Source organism: Xenopus laevis, chromosome 1L, assembly GCF_017654675.1.
Source record: "Xenopus laevis strain J_2021 chromosome 1L, Xenopus_laevis_v10.1, whole genome shotgun sequence".
In the NCBI taxonomy this organism is placed as follows: Eukaryota; Metazoa; Chordata; class Amphibia; order Anura; family Pipidae; genus Xenopus; species Xenopus laevis.
In genome coordinates, this window is record NC_054371.1 from 201066437 (window position 1) to 201082906 (window position 16470).

Sequence of the window (16470 nt, forward strand, 5' to 3'; positions counted from 1 at the left end):
TTTACTTTCCCAGGTAATTCTTATGCATTATATGCATTATAGCAATGTAGGTTAATAAAGGTTAGAATTTGGGCTCAGCGTCGGACTTGGCCATGGGATACTGGGGAAAAACTGAGGACCCAGCCCAAACCTGCTCCACACAGCTGCCCGAGCCACTCCCTGACTTCCCCTTCCCTGATCAATACCACATCAAGACATAAGGTACATGCTGGTTGGGAGGCGAGGGGTGTTGCGGCTGGGACAGGGGTCCCGTGGGGATGGGCCTGGGGGGGGGGCATGCGGGCCAAATAAAGTAAAGTGGCATTTATCAATGATATTCTGGCGGTGTCTTGTATGGGGCCCAAGATTTTAGAAGGATGAAAAGAGAGGTAACGTTTAGTTATAGAATGGCCAAATTGAAGCAAATTTTCAATTTTATAGTTTTTAAATTATTTGCGTTTTTCTTTCCAGCTTTCAAATGGGGGGTCACTGACCCCATATCAGTTATATTTCTCCCCTATTAATAGAAAAGAGATATAAAGGGGAAAAAAAGCTCAGAAACGGTTGCTGTTTCACAGCATTAACCACCCAATCATATCTACGGCAACATCATACTATATGATTTCCATTTTAACCTTGTGCTTAGGGCTAGGCACCATAAATTGCAAGCTCTTAGGCTAATGTCAGACAATTTTAGGGTCCCTTGAAGTTAGAGACAGTTAAATTGGTAATTAGCAATTTGTAAGATTTTTTAAAGGAATTACTGTTGCTGTGGATACACACAGAGTTAATCCTTGTGAGCAGCAGTTGTCAGTGATGGAATTAGAGGAGAAAATGGGCTCTGGCAGTGCAAGGGCCCCCTTGTAAAGTGGGTATATAAATCAAGGAAAGCTATACTGCAGTACCCCAGCTCATTTGGCATTGGGGATTATCAAACTGTAGAATCTCTAGCTGCTTCAGATACTGGTGGGGGATGGGTTAGGAGCTGCAATTCAGCAACAGGGGAGTAATTTACTTGGTGGACATCCCTTCTTCATACTGTAATTTTAAAAATTATAAAATATTATGCATCCTGGCCCCTTCATTATTTTCCCTTTGGCTAATACATTCTTAGCCCTGCCCCAAAGTCTACACCTGATAAAAAGGGCAGTAAGGCCAAGGGCAGACGGAGGCCCCATCATCATTGATTTGAATAAGATCCACTTGCGTGCAGTCGTAATATGTAGCCCCCCCATCCAACTGAATTCCCCTCACACAGAAAATTTTCGTCTGATGTAACTGTGCCAGATGTGTCAAATGAATATAATCAGGCTCGGACTGGGCCGACAGGACACCGGGAAAAAATCTTGCTTGTGCACTGTGCGCTGACGTTTGTGCATGGGCGCGGCGGTTTTCTTTGCGCATGTGCACAGCATGCCAACTTTTTTGCATGCGTGCGGGGCAACGGCTTTTGCGCATGCGCGTGGGGCCCCCGAGGTTCGAAACCCAGTAGTGGGCCCCAAATGCGCTAGTCCGCCCCTGAATACAATTAGGGATGTTGCGGACTGTTCTGCGGCGAACTTGTTCGCGCGAACATCGGCTGTTCGCGTCCGCCGCAAGTTCGCGAACGTCGCGCGACGTTCGCCAATAGGCGTTCGCGTCAAAATCGTTCGACCATTCGACCATTCGGTCGCTAAAATCGAACGATTTTCGTTCGATTCGAACGAAAATCGTTCGATCGAACGATTAAAATCCTTCGATCGTTCGAATACAATGCACAAATCGGTGAATGTATGCAGATCCAGTGACATCGTTAGCCAAGCTAGCCAGATGCCCAAGGCAACCTGGCTGACCACTTCACCCCTCCTGCCACATCCACAGCACGCATGTGTGAATGAGCATGCACAAACGCATGTGTAAAGTCCTAACATGCTTGTGTGTTGATGCTTGGAGGAAAAGAATAGCAGGCATTGGCTGGACACAAAGGTCTGGACTAGGGGTAGTGAGACAAGAGGCATGTTATTTTTTAAATTATTTTTCATGCCCATTGACTTCAATGCGTTTTACACGAATTTTTCGGTGAAGCAAAACAGGACAGATTCGCCCATCACTACCCTAGACATGTGCCTCTTCTACCAACTCCTAGTTCCAGCCCTGAGTAACATCACTGGAGGGAGCTGAACCTGACCTGGCATTAGGGTTGCCACCTTTTAATAAAATGCTCACCGGCTGGTGGTGAGGGCGGGAGCAAATGGGCGGGCCGTGATGTAAAAAGGGGTGGGCTGTGTCGTGAAAATGGGCAGGCCATGACATAAAGGGGCGGAGCCAGAATGTGCAATTGCCCAGAAGGCTGCAAAAAACTGAAAAAAGGTAAATTTTGAGCGGGTTGGGGACAGGCCGAGGGCTTTTATTAGGAGTATTACGAATTTCCAGGCAGCTACATTGAATTTGTAATACCAGCCCCGGTCTTGGCAGGTGTTTTACCGGCTAGGCCAGTAGAAGACTGGCCTGGTGGCAACCCTACCTGGCGTAGATAGCTTGGATGCGCAAGTCTGGATCGGCACACATCTGGCCTCAGCAGTAGTCAAGAGGGCCAACATGTCATTAATCTGCCATTAAGCCAGCGGCTATAAAAGCCAACCGCTGTGTGACCAAGCAAGTTCAGGGTGCACTAGCTCCAGGGTTCCCGCCTGGCATTAATAGGCAGACTTACGCATAATTCATCAGAGCAGGCGGGCACAATGGTGCTTAATGCAACTTTATGGAAGTGTAAGAAACATGTGTGAATGCAACACATACAACATTTGTGCCACCGCTATAGGGGCCCCTGAGACTCTAATTCATATACAATCAGGTGCGGATTTGAAGATTGCGTAAAATTGCGTGCATGCGCATATTTTCTCCGGGATCGCGGCAAATACACCTGCGGCTGGGCAGCATGCCGCCCCTTCATTTTTGCCGCCCTAGGCCCGGGTCTTTATGGCCTTGCCACAAATCCGGGCCTGTATACAATATCAATATATATATTGGTAAAACAGGTCAATCTCTAGACATTTTGGGGGCTGAAAAAGAATTTGCTGTGGGGCCCAGTAATATCCAGTTACAGCACTGGTTTGGGGGGTCCTTTAGCGTGAGATTCAGGGACAATTTGAATAGCCTGATGGTCATCTGAAGTGTGATTTGGGCAAAACACTAGTGGGGGCTGCTTGAGGTAAAACTAACCGCAGAGTAAATGAGAGAGAATATACAGGTAGGTGGCGCTGATAGGTTAATGAACAGCCGGAGGAGAGAGCGCGGGGAGGGGAGCTCCGGCACAGGGGAGAGGGAGAGGGAGGAGAGCGCTCTCACACTGACTAGGTTCCACACAGCAACAGGCAGGAGCTGAGAGGGGCGCACGGCTTGAGCTCACTTGTGGGAAAGAGACGCGCAGAGAGGGGCTCGGGATCGACACGCAGCACAGAGGAGTCGCAGAAGTTGTGCCTGGGCTGCAGAGAGCGCGACAGGATGCACCATGAGGAGGTCTCCCCGCTGCTCCGACCCAGATATGGCTGTGAGTTCTCTGCTTTCACCTTTACACCTGCAGCAGGGGGGCTTGGGCGGCCACTTCATCTCTGAGCACCTCTCAGATATATATATACTGTACATACACTTGCTGCATGGCTCATTGGTAATCTGCTCAGCTGCACTGGTTTCCATGCGACTGACACCAATCACAGCAGCCAGCATGTCCCCAGGCTTCAGTTTGAAAGAGGTGGTCTGGCATCTGTAATAGGAATGGCTTGTGAGTCTGCAGAGGGGGCTTGAACCCTGACTTCCTCCTGCTTCCCAGCTATCCAAGTGGGAGTTCTGCAAAGCTCCAGCTTCTACTTTCTTGGCACTGTCTAACCCAGAGATGTTTAACCTGTGATTTTCCAGTGGCTGGTGATACACCTTTAATGTTCCAGGGAGTTTTAGTTCAGCAAGAGCTGGAGGGCTGTACCCTTTGCCTCTATTGTTACATAGCAACTTTTTAGGGTAAGTGCACACCTGGAGATTTGGGGACATTTAGTCGCCCGGCGACTAATCGCCTCTTCTTTGGGGCGACTAATCTTCCCGATCTGCTTCCCCGTGGCTTCCGCCTGCTTCACTGAAAAAACGCCAGCGCCAATGCACTCGCGGCACTTTGATTACCAAAGTTGCCTCACGAGGAAACTTCGGGCGACTTCGGAAATCGAAGCGCCGCGAGTGCATTGGCACTGGCGTTTTTTATAGCAGGCGGAAGGCAGTTTGGGGAAATTGTCGCCCCGCAGAAGAGGCGATTAGTCACCAGGCGACTAAATCAGCCCGAATCTGCCCGTGTGCTAGCTCCCTTAGTCCCCCCGAACAGTGGCATAACTATATGTTACTGGGCCCCATAGCAAATAAATTTTAGGGCCCCCAACATATCCAGAGGTTGTCCTGTTTTATCAATATTTATTGAAATTGTTTATGAACTAGAGCCTCATGGGGCCCCTATACCTCCTGGGCCCCCCTGCAGCTGCAGGGACTGCTTCCTCTATAGTTACGCCCCTGCCCCCGAATCTCCAGGTGTGCCCTTACCCTTAAGCAGCACCAATGTGCCCTGTAAGTGAGACCTCAGTGGGTGCTTAATTATCAGACATCAATGCAGTGATGAGGATTTCCAGCCATGTGTGAAGGTGATCTGTGGGTTTAAATCACAGCTGGAGGGACCCCGTTTATATAGCAGCAATGTTGTTAACTATATTATCCTCGTAGTAAGGAGAGTGGTTCTGTATGCTCTACCCACAGACGTTAACCCCGGCCCCTGCTCACTTTTGCATTATGTCTTTTAACATTTTACATACAATGCAATTTTTTTTGTTGGCTAGATATCCCAGTTTAAAGCACTGCTAGTCCTACAGTGTATCCTGCATGTGATTGGCTTGTACTGCAATGGGCCAACTAGGTAACCCTTTTATTGCCAATGTGCAGTGTGGGCTGAACTCTAAATACTCATGAATGATGGCGGTAAAATGATGACTGCATTTTTTTCTTTAAGAGAAGGATTTCCGTTGAGTCTGGCGCCAAATTGTAATCTGCATGGCACTGAATTTCTGTCTGGGTAGTTCTGTCCTTGAATGTACCTTGACCAGGTTATGTTCCTCCCCTCTGGGTGTAAAACTAATCTTTAGCCCAGCCCTGCAGCCAAGGCCTTGTACTGCTGTTACCAGGTCGGAGGAATTTGCTGCCCCAAATCAGTCCGTTCATAATGTAATATTAGTTTTCAATATACAAACAACCCATATTGAATATTTTGGTAAGGGCCGTTGTTAATGTTAATTCATTGTGTGAAATCCCATAACATGTCAGGCAGAAAGGAAAAAGCCCTAGTCCACTATTGAAGAACCTTACAGCTTCATTCTAAATATCAATACAATTTAGCGACAGTTTCATAACCACTGCATTAAATTCATGCTTTGTTATATACTGTATGTATGGCTAGAGACAAGGTAATACAGCAGATGTGACTGAAAAATGACACAACCTTGTAAAGATCACAGCTCTGATGTCCGTTAGGGGTCTGTCAGTGCAAGTGTGGGGTCTCAGTGTAAAATTTGCACTAGTGCCTGCAACCCTCCAGTTAAGATATTGGATGTGGACCAAGTATTCTGGAGGCAGAATTTTATTTTATGCATGAAAGTCTGTGGAGATCTTGGTTATGCTGGAAGTCCAAAAAACATCTTGCAGGGCCACATCCAGTTGGACTGCCCTGATATCTACAATATCAACACTGCCTAACCAAGGGTTTTATAAAAATGTTGCAGTAAAACTTTTTTTTTTTAAAAAAAAAAAAAAAACAAACATTTTAATGGGGTAGTTCACCTTAACATTAACTTTAATTATGATGTAGACAGTCATATTCTAAGGCATTTTAGAATGCCTTAGAATATCACTATTCTCCATTTTTGACTTGAAACAGCTAGCTGGTTGCTAGGGTCCTGTTTACCCCAGCAACCAGGCAGCAGCTTGAATGAGAGACTGGAAGATGAACAATTAAAATAAATTATAAAAATAAAATTCACAGAACAGTCTGTTTTTGGCTACTGGGTTCATTGCACCCCCTTCCTAATCTGGAAAGAGGCAAAGGCAAGTGATTAAAGCTAAACTGACACCATTACACTTAAATTCATAGGAATGTATCAGTTCATCTCTCTGCCCCTTTCTTTCCCACAATGAACTTCAGGTATTGCTGGGCTGTGTGAGTGGCATGGAGGCATTTTAAAACTGACAAAAGTTTCCCTATGAATACTGACACTTTCATATGTATTTTTATAGGAACTTAATCAGAATCGCTTTAAAGAATGATAAAAATAAAAATTGAAATGTTGCTAGCATACTAAAAGATAACCTAAACGTGAACTAACCCTTTAAATATAGGGGGACAATACATTCACATGGAAGGTACACACACACTGGTATATTATAAGTGCGTTGCTGCTTTTTGTGTGTCCCTCAGTCCATATGCTGGTTCTGATAAGTCAGTAGCAGAGCTGGAGTCAGTCTGCACCATATCTCGCTGGAGTATCTGCTGAGGGTGATACATTTTTAGAGAGTGCTGCTGGGTGAGCGTGAGACCACAAGGATAGATAGTGGCTGTGCTCGCACATATACTCTGCTATCTTGCTGCTCCGAGCGAGTGCTGCGGTTATGCTGATGTGCTCACTTTTGACAGGGGAAGTAATTTTCAGTTTGGGTCTGTGATATCTACAAACGCCTGTCACGTCATCATGGCGGCTCACCTCGAGACTCCCATAGAGGAGGGCAATGCGTAAAAGCTGATTTTAGGTTGTAAATATATATATATATATATATATATATATATATATATATATATATATATATATATATAATGTATTATATTCTGTATATACAGTAAAGATGTAGGGTGAGAGTGATGTATGTTAATGAGAAGTCCAGAAGTTGTATCCTGTTCAGGGTTTGGGAGTTATCCTTGTTATTGTGTGTCTGTCAGTGACATCCTGAGATGAGACAGGCAGGTCTAATCTCTATAAAGCAATGGCTTTCTGTATTCAACACAATCCCCAAAACAAACATTTGGTGCAGCCCTTTATCATCCTCCCAGGGCAATACCTCATAATGATGCCTGATTCTAGAACTGTGACCTGTGGGCCATGGAATCCGAGCAAGGAAAGTCACGGTGGTGCCCTTCTCACAACAACTTATAACTAAGCATAAATTGGGTTGCTACCTCACTCCTTAAAGGAGAAAGAAAGGTTAAAATTAAATAAGCTTTATCAGAAAGGACTATATAAATACACCAGTAAACCCTTAAAGTAATGGTGCTCTGAGTCCTCTGTCAAAAGAAACACTACATTTCTTTCCATCTGTTGTGTACACATGGGCTTCTGTATCAGACTTCCTGATTTCAGCATAAAGTTCCAGGGCTAGGGCTTGAGCATGCTCCGTTTGCTCCTCTTTCCCTCCCTCTATGCTGTAATCTGAGCCCAGAGCTATGAGTGAATAGGGAGAGACTCAGGCAGAAAGTGATGTCACACTAAGCTAATATGGCAGCTGCTATCCTAAACAAGCAGGGAGAGCTTCTAGAGCGGTTTACTCAGGTATGTTAAAGCATTCTGCAGAATAAATATAGTCTTATAGCTTGTACTATTGTGGCTAATCTATTGGCAATAAACTGCTTAGGTAGCTTTCTTTCTAGTTAAAGAACAGTGCCGGTAGAAAATCTACATGGTCAATTCACATGGTTGCATGGCTGCTTTGGAATTTTTGTAGCCTGCAGCATGCAACTGCATTAAGTGCTATTATATTAGTGTTGTGCTCTAATGCTCATTTAAATGTGTCTGGGATTTAAAGGGGGTTGTAATTGTAGCAGTATTTGTTCCTTTCTTTTCATGTCTTTTTATTGAATTTTCTTTTTGCACTCTTGATTCTGACTTTTGAAACCATGTAGTACAAGGCAGTTCTTTTAGGGCACAGGTGTGACAACAATGTCACGGTGTAAGTCGGCAATATTTAAAGCAATACCGACATGTTCCTATAAAAATCATATGAACGTGTCCATATCTAGGAGCTGCTGTACGCCGAATAGTTCCACTAAAAAACCCCGACCCTCCTACACTGCTAAATGAAATTCTGTGGGTAATATCAGGCTGATCCGATCGTGGGCCCTATGGCCCAAGGATCGGATCATAATGATGGGTAAACGGGCGGTCGGATCGTGAGACCACATCAATGAACAGATGCTGTCCGCAAAACTGACGTATTTTTAGTCCCGTCCGATCGAAATCTGCCCGTCTTAAACTGGAGAGCTGCTGGATTAAAAACTAAATAACTCAAAAACCACAAATAATACATCAAAACCAATTGCAAATTGTTATAGAATATCACGTTCTACATCATACTAAGTTAATTTAAAGGTGAACAACCCCTTTAATAGAGTAAAATTTAGGGATGCACCGAATCCACTATTTTGGATTCGGCCGAAGCCCCGAATCCTTCGTGAAAGATTCGGTTCTGTATTTGGCCGAATCTTTCACGAAGGATTCGGGGCTTCGGCCGAATCCAAAATAGTGGATTCGGTGGATCCCTAAATTTTACTCTATTAAAGGGGTTGTTCACCTTTAAATTAACTTAGTATGATGTAGAACGTGATATTCTATAACAATCCTAATTTGCATATGGAAATTAGGGGTGGGAAGGGAAAAACATCTAAGATGTCCTTGTTTTGTGACAAAAAATCACGTGATTTCCCTCCCCGCCTCTAATTTGCATATGCGAATTCGGATTCGGTTCGGCCGGGAAGAAGGATTCGGCCGAATCCTGCTGAAAAAGGACGAATCCTGGCCGAATCCCGAACCGAATCCTGGATTTGGTGCATCCCTAGTAAAACTGCATCCCCATTTGTCCCTAAAATATAAAATGATTTAAGCTGCACCCTACTGATCCATTACTTACTGCAGAGCAGAAACTTCTTCCAATGTGACCCATGATGAATGAAGCACGTGGCATGCTCCAACCTTCATTTTAAAGGCAAACACTTTTTTTTATTGTAAAAAAGTATTTTATTGTAACATTAATGCTGTAGTTTCCCTTCTGCCCAGTCCCACAGAACCACAGAGTGAGAGCTCAGTTAGTGCTGCAGAATATTTTCAGCTTCAGGCTGTGTCACTTGGGAGAACACATGCATCCGACGCACAGTTTGTTCAAACCTTACCTTGCAGCGGAAGCCTAGGCTTGTACTATGATCCAGAGAAGTATTTATACAGTAGATTATGGAGCTTGTAACTGATTTTTGCAGAGTGACAGTGAAGCACATGTGGTGATTTCTCTGCACTCAGTCATGCGAAAGGCAGGAAGTGGTTTTGGGTGTCACTTATCTAACTGTTCTGACCAAAGTTCTGAAAGAGAACTTGGAGCATCATGGGTGCTGCTTTTGATATGACTGTCATGCTGTCTTTATTACTCATACTGTTAATAAGTTAATGAGGATATACTATGCATTCTTCTTTAAAAATCATATTTCATACACACATGTATGTTCATATAAATTTATATACATGTATTCTTTGTACGCAACTATGTATGCATCCCTTGGAGAAGTACTAAGGCAACGTAGCAATAGGGATCCAAAACTTACTAGCATGTTCAGTGTTCTAATTTGTATATATATCTATCACTGAAAAGCAATTTACATAAACCAAAAGGGAAAATATGTAAATCAATTATTTCATGTATAAGGTAATTGGTTCTTCTGTACCAACACACACACAGTGGATGATACAAGCCTTGGTGCTCATTTTAAATGACTGTGACCCGGTAAAAAGTGGCACCTGTAGGACATAACAGTAAGTAGCATCATATTTAAGTCTGCGGTCTCCCACTTGCATGTTCAGTCACTAACCAGTCTCTCTTTACAGGTACAGATAATGGAAATGGTTTTGTATCATATTTAGAATTTTTAGTACATGTATGTGGAGCAGAAGGTCCCAACTGATATCTTTATGTAATGGATGTCAGCTGGTTTGTCATGGCAGACTAATGGTGCGTCAGCAGATAAGTTCTGGTTAGTTGGGCTGTTGGCCATACTATTTTGTACTATATATGTTGATCGGTTGGGTACCTACAAGTCAGCCAGTGTATGGCCATCTTTACAATTCTTCATCCCCCCCTCAGTAGCTCTTCTTCCACTTCTCTCCTTCATGAGACTTCACTGTGCATCCAGCATTTTGAGAGCTTCTTGTTCTATGAACTCATGTGGGAGAATACCTGTCTGTGTATTATGGGATTTGTAGATTTCTATGGGGATAAAATGGTATAGTATATTTTTGAGAATTTTGCATGTTTTCAGTTGTTGAACAACTGGTTCCCAGAATCCAAAAAAAAAAAAAAAAATGGTTTCTTTGCATCAGAGAGTAATTGTCTGTGTAAAACCCTGATAATGAGCTCATGCACATGCGTCCTATTTCTATGACTCCAGTTGTACTTTGCTGCCTGTGAGCATTTAGCCCCATTAGTTGAATATTTTGTTCAGCTCTACATTCTTAGTTGCATTGACCCATGCATGCAACATTCTGCACCCTCAGTTAGACCAGTTGCATCAAGATTTGCATCCCCTGTAACCACATGGAAATATGTGTTGTATCCACTTGTTTAGCTTGCTACATGGGGATGTGCCTTGTAAGAAGATACTGCTGTCCCCTTCATCGAAACTGAGTCACATGCACATATTAGAGGGCCAGGGGCTAATATGCATGGGGCCATAAAGCTGTCATGGTCATCCTTTGGACTTTAAACTGTTAATGAGCTCAGTCTCACAGTATCCCCTGACAGCATTGAAGCTTGAACATCCCAGTGTAAAACATCTGCAGGGTCGAGGGGGTCAGGGCCCTGTTGCAAGACAAAGGCACCCACATGTATCGGAAGATTAATGCCCCCTGCATCTCTGGGAAACCTGCTAAATCTGTGTGCAGTTAATGAGAAAAGCAACTAGCCCTTGTCCTCTCAAACATACATACAAATTCAGGCTTATTAAGACAGCTCACAGCAAACTTTGATGTTTGCAGATTTTCCTATTAACATAATGCAATTTTTTTTTACTATCCATTGAGACAAGTTTTTGTTATGTAGAACTAACTTTAAAGGGGTTGTTCACCTTTGAGTTATCTTTTAGTATGATTGTAGAGAGATCCTGAGACAATTTGAAATTGGGTTTATTTTTTTATTATTTAAGGTTTTTGAGTTATTTAGCTTTTTATTCAGCAGCTACAAAAAGTCACGTGATTTTCCTCCCCATCTGAAAAAGGCCGATGCGTGCAACTCCACTCCACACTGCGCCGAGGGGTAAGCAAGGAGTATGGGGCTTTTCCCTGGGGTGGGGGTACAGTTTTTTTTCCCGAACAGGTTGAATTCTCCTGGCCTTGCACAGTCCACATTGCAGCTCCTTATTACTGCGAAAAGTGCCATTAGTCGGGTATCATTAGGAAGTGCTGACTTCTGTGTTGTGCAGTGATACCTGCCTACTGGCACAACTGTCTTTTGCAGCTCATTTCTCATACAATATAGTAATGGGAATTTTTTGTTGCAAAGATGGTTCTTCACATTTCTGATTCTAGGGGTATTGTGCCAGTGTCCTAAAGGTCGGCCTGTTGTGTCTACAGAAGAGTCTCTCCCCATCTTAGCATAATATAAACATTACCTTAGATTGTAAGCTCCACTAGGGATGGTATTTGATGCCCAGGGCCAGATTTTCAAATCGATTGCATAACCAACCTGTCAGCCCCCCCCCCTTGCCGGGCACGTAGAGTGTGCACCTGTGCCAATAGTAGACTGCAAGTCGCTCTACATAAAGAAGCAGAAGCTGCACCGGGACAGGAGATTTTAAACCTGGCACAGTCCACATTGCAGCTCCTTATTACTGCGGAAAGTGCCATTAGTCGGTATCATTAGGAAGTGCTGACTTCTGTGTTGTATAGTGATACCTGCCTGCTGGCACAACTGTCTGTTGCAGCTCATTTCTCATAAAATATAGTAATAGGATTTGGATGTTGCAAAGATGGTTCTTCACATTTGTGATTCTAGGCGGATGGGGCCAGTGTCCTAAAGGTGGGCCTGTCGTAACCAGTGCTAGAGAAGTGTCTACAGAAGAGTCACACCCCATCTCAGCATAATATAAACATCACCTTCGATTGTAAGCTCCACTAGGGAAGGTATGTGATGCCCAGGGCTGGGTTTAAAAGAGATCACATACCCAGCCTGTCAACCACCTCCCTTGCCCAGCACATAGAGTGTGTGCCTGTGCCAATAGAAGGCTGCAAATCGCTCTACATAAAGAAGCAGAAGCTGCAACGGGACAGGAGATTTTAAACCTGGCACAGTCCACATTACAGCTCCTTATTACTGCGGAAGGTGCCATTAATCTGTATCATTACAACGTGCTGACTTCTGTGTTGTATAGTGATATATGCCTACTGGCAGAACTGTCTGTTTCAGCTCATTTCTCATAAAATATAGTAATGGGAATTGGATGCTGTTCTTCACATTTGTGATTCTAATGGGATGACACCAGTGCCAGTGTCCTAAAGGTGGGCCTGTGTTGTAACCAGTACTAGAGAAGTGTCTACAGAAGAGTCACACCCTATCTCAACAAAATATAAACATTACCTTAGATTGTAAACTCCACTAGGGCAGGTATTTGATGCCCAGGGCCGGATTTCAAAGAGATCGCTTACCCAGCCTGCCCCCACCCCCTCGCTCGGCATGTAGAGTGTGCGCCTGTGCCAATAGTAGTCTGCAAGTCGCTATACATAAAGAAGCAGGAACTGCACCAGGACAGGAGATTTTAAACCTGGCACAGTCCACATTGCTGCTCCTTATTACTGCATAAAGTGGGCAGCATGCCACTCTCGATCTTTGCTGGCCTGGGCCTTTGTTACCTTCCCACAAATCCTGGCCTGTTGATGCCCAACTTGTTGCCTATAATGGTAGTGGCACACAGGAATAGATTCAGCCTTTTCTTCAGCAGGTTTCGGCCGAATTCTTCTGCCTGGCTGAAACGAATCCTAATTTGCATATAAAATTAGAGGCAGAGAAGGAAATTGTTTGAATTTTTGTCACAAAACAAGGAAGTAAAAAATGTTTTCCCCTTTCTGGGGAAATCTTTCGCGAAGGATTCAGGGGTTTGGCCGAATCCAAAATAGTGAATTTTGTGCATCCTTAGTAATATCTCCTTCCTCGCTCCAGTGCCTATAAATTTTATTTTGAGTGCATTTCTCAGCAACGAGAAGACTGCTACCACCAGGCCAAAAATTGGTTAATGACTGCACTGATGTTTGCTTAGAACTTCTACACTGTCCAAGGGAGAAAATCTATTTTTTATTGCTTTGTATTCTCCAGTGCCAATGTTGCTTATCAGTACAACGCCTTTAACATTGTTAATAGTTAACTAGGAACAAGGACTTGAAATGACAAGTGACTTGTTATATTCCCTGCAGAGAAGCACAAAGGTTTTTCCCTCTGCACATTCTCTAGGTTCAGTTATGAGATCCGGGCCCTCCTCCTTATCCCAGTTTAGGGACTTGAACAATGATGTAAAAGGCACAGCCAAGATTAAAGCAGGAAGTATAAACACCACGCAGGAGACAAGATTTAAGACTTGCCATAGTCAGACCACTTCCTGTTCTCTAGATCACATGACCTTTGTTTTCCTTTTTCTCTGCAGTATAGTTTGTGTCATATGAAATGTAAATATGAGACTAGCCTATACATATTTAGGCCAGTGAAGTCATACCTAACATGGGGGGGGAGGCGTTATAATACTGGGGAAATGTAAATAAAATGTTAATAAAAGATTTATTGTTTGCCCAGATATAGCAACCAATCAAGTGCTTGCTTTCAAATAGATGATTGGTAAATGCTGCCTGCTGATTGGTTACTATGGGTGACTTAACCTTTATAATTTTGTACTGATTGTCAATTCGTATGACGGTCTATCGATTAAATGACCAGAACATTGTTTAATTTATTTTTCCTACTTTAATCCTATAGTTTTAATGTGAATGTTAATTTTAGATTGTGGCATTAAAGGGGTGGTTCACCTTTGGGATAACTTTTAGTATGATGTAGAGTCTGATATTCTGAGACAATTTGCAATTGGTTTTCATTTTTTATTATTTAAGGTTTTTGAGTTATTTTGCCCTTTATTCGGCAGCTCTTCAATTTACATTTTAAGCAATCTGGTAGCTAGGATCCAAATTACCCTAGCAACCTTGCATTGATTTGAACAAGAGACTGGAATATGAATAGGAGAGGCCTGAATAGAAAGATGACTAGTCAAAAGTAGCAATAACAATACATGTGTAGCCTTAGGGCAAGGCCAGAAGTGGCGTTTTTGCTGCGTTTTTACGTTGCGTTTTTAAAAATGAACAGCCAGGCGTAAATATGCATAAACTGCACTACCTCTGAAACTAATGGAAAACGCACTATGGCAATTCACACAGGGCGCTTTCAAGCTGAAATCCGCCACAGGACGCCAGTATTGGCGTTTTTTAGCAGAAACGCCAATACTTCAAGAAACTACCAAATCAATAGACTCTATGGGATCTGCACGTTTGAAACCACACTGTACGTAAATACGCAGCGTATTTTAAATATGGCGTCCAAATTCAATGAGAACAATGAGAAGTGCATTTTGGGAAAATAATCGTACGTGCTGAAAAAGCATGAAAAACGAATGTTGATAGACGCATGTGGTTTCAGTAGCATATTTACGCCTGGCTGTTCTTTTTTAAAAACGCCACCATGTCTGGCCTTACCCTAACAGAGCATTTGCTTTTTAGAAGGGGTCAGGCGTTTGAAAGCTGCAAAGAGTCAGAAGAAAAAGGCAAATAATTATAAAACTATTAAAAATAAACAATGAAAACCAATTGAAACATTGTTTAGAATTTGCCATTCTATAAGATATTAAAAGTTATCTTCAAGGTGAACCATCCTTTTAAAGCATATGACCAATATCCGAACGTTCGCCGAAAGAAGAATAAAATCCAAAAGTGTATTGCCAGTTTTACCCATCACATCCTACCATAGGGCTAATGGCAAAGTGAGTGTGTAGTCTTTATTACTTTATTTAGGAGTAAAACTGTGGTATTTAAAATTCCCCTATTCACCCCTCTAGTCACCATATGTGACTAGAGGGGTGAGACCATTTTAGACAATTTGTCTAAATTGTGTGACTTTTCCTTGATAATATCTCTGCAACAAAAAACGGGTAATGTTTGCTGATTGGTTATACTACATTTTGATGGGCACTGCTGGAGAGCATGGCAAGATTATTGTTGCACAGTTTTTGGGCCATAACACCCCAGTTCAGTTCTCATGAGTAACTTATTTATAAAGTATTTGGCTTCTGAAGCAAAAGAACAGTTTTTACAGGCATAGGGTAATAATATATTACATTTAAATGTTTATAGACCCTTTTCGTTTTTTAGTGTTGCTAGGAGTTGGTGGTGGAGAGAATGTAAATTGTACAGTGAGAAAAATAAATAAATACTTAAGTGTTAGGAGGATGGAATGAGGTCCCTTTCCTAAAGAGCTTACAATCTATGTTTTTACTGAACACACAGGATGGCTTTAATATCTGGTGTTTTTTCTGCCAACTGAGAAAATGCATATGACACTATACTTAGGCTAGTGCCAGACAAGGCGGTAATCAGCCTGCTGAAATCCGCAGGCCGATTTCAGCCCCCGACCGTTGGCAGAATCCTATTCTGTGTTCGTGTATGGAAGCCTTGTGTTGGCTTTGGCTTAAACAAACTCGGCAGATTTCACTCCAAAATTTGCCGTTGTGAAGAGGAGCAGCCAGGCATTCTCCACCTGTGTAGAATCTGTGTCGTCTGGCCCTAGCCTTATATGCATGTACATGAATCCATAGAGGGGAGATACTGCAATTAACATCCCAAAACATTTGATATATGAGACTTGAAAATGGCAAGATATATAAGGAGGTTATAAGACAAGAGGAAATCAGTACACCCTGCCGTTTCACAGATCGAAGAGTTTAGTGTCTTGGTCACTGAAGATAACACTAGCTCTGTGAATGAAATATGCAGTTTTGCCTTCCCTTTCCCATGGCATTGTCTGTAGCACGGCATGTAAGCCAGTATGAGATGTAACAGCTGCCTTTGAATGGTGCTGACAACAACTTCACTTTTGCAAACTGTCAATCACTCAAGAAAATCTCAAGGAGCCTCTGAGGAATTATATCCTGGTTTTAGCTCACCTGCCTACTGTGCAGTGGAAAACATTGAGCTGTAGCTTGCTTCTCCCTGTCGATTGGGTACCCCAACCTATTTAATTAGAATAGACTGTAAATATGTGTTTCACCTGGCCATAGTCTTTGTCATTTTTTTAATGTTCATGGTGTGTCCCAGCCAACGAAACAGGAGAGCGGAAGGAACTGCTCAACCCAAACCCGCCCATGACCCAAAGACTTAATGTAGC

At 43.0% G+C, this 16470-nt stretch overlaps 1 protein-coding gene across 2 annotated transcripts in view; it reads left to right on the forward strand.

The window, feature by feature from the left end:
- Window positions 1-3246: 3246 nt before the first annotated feature.
- Window positions 3247-16470, forward strand: part of iqgap2.L (IQ motif containing GTPase activating protein 2 L homeolog) — a 174560-nt gene continuing 161336 nt past the window's right edge. For both annotated transcript variants that reach the window (XM_018265345.2, XM_018265360.2), the window contains exon 1: window positions 3247-3508. In XM_018265345.2, the coding sequence (XP_018120834.1) occupies window positions 3463-3508 (46 nt within the window). In that variant the 5' untranslated portion in view covers window positions 3247-3462. The remainder of the gene's footprint in view (window positions 3509-16470) is intronic.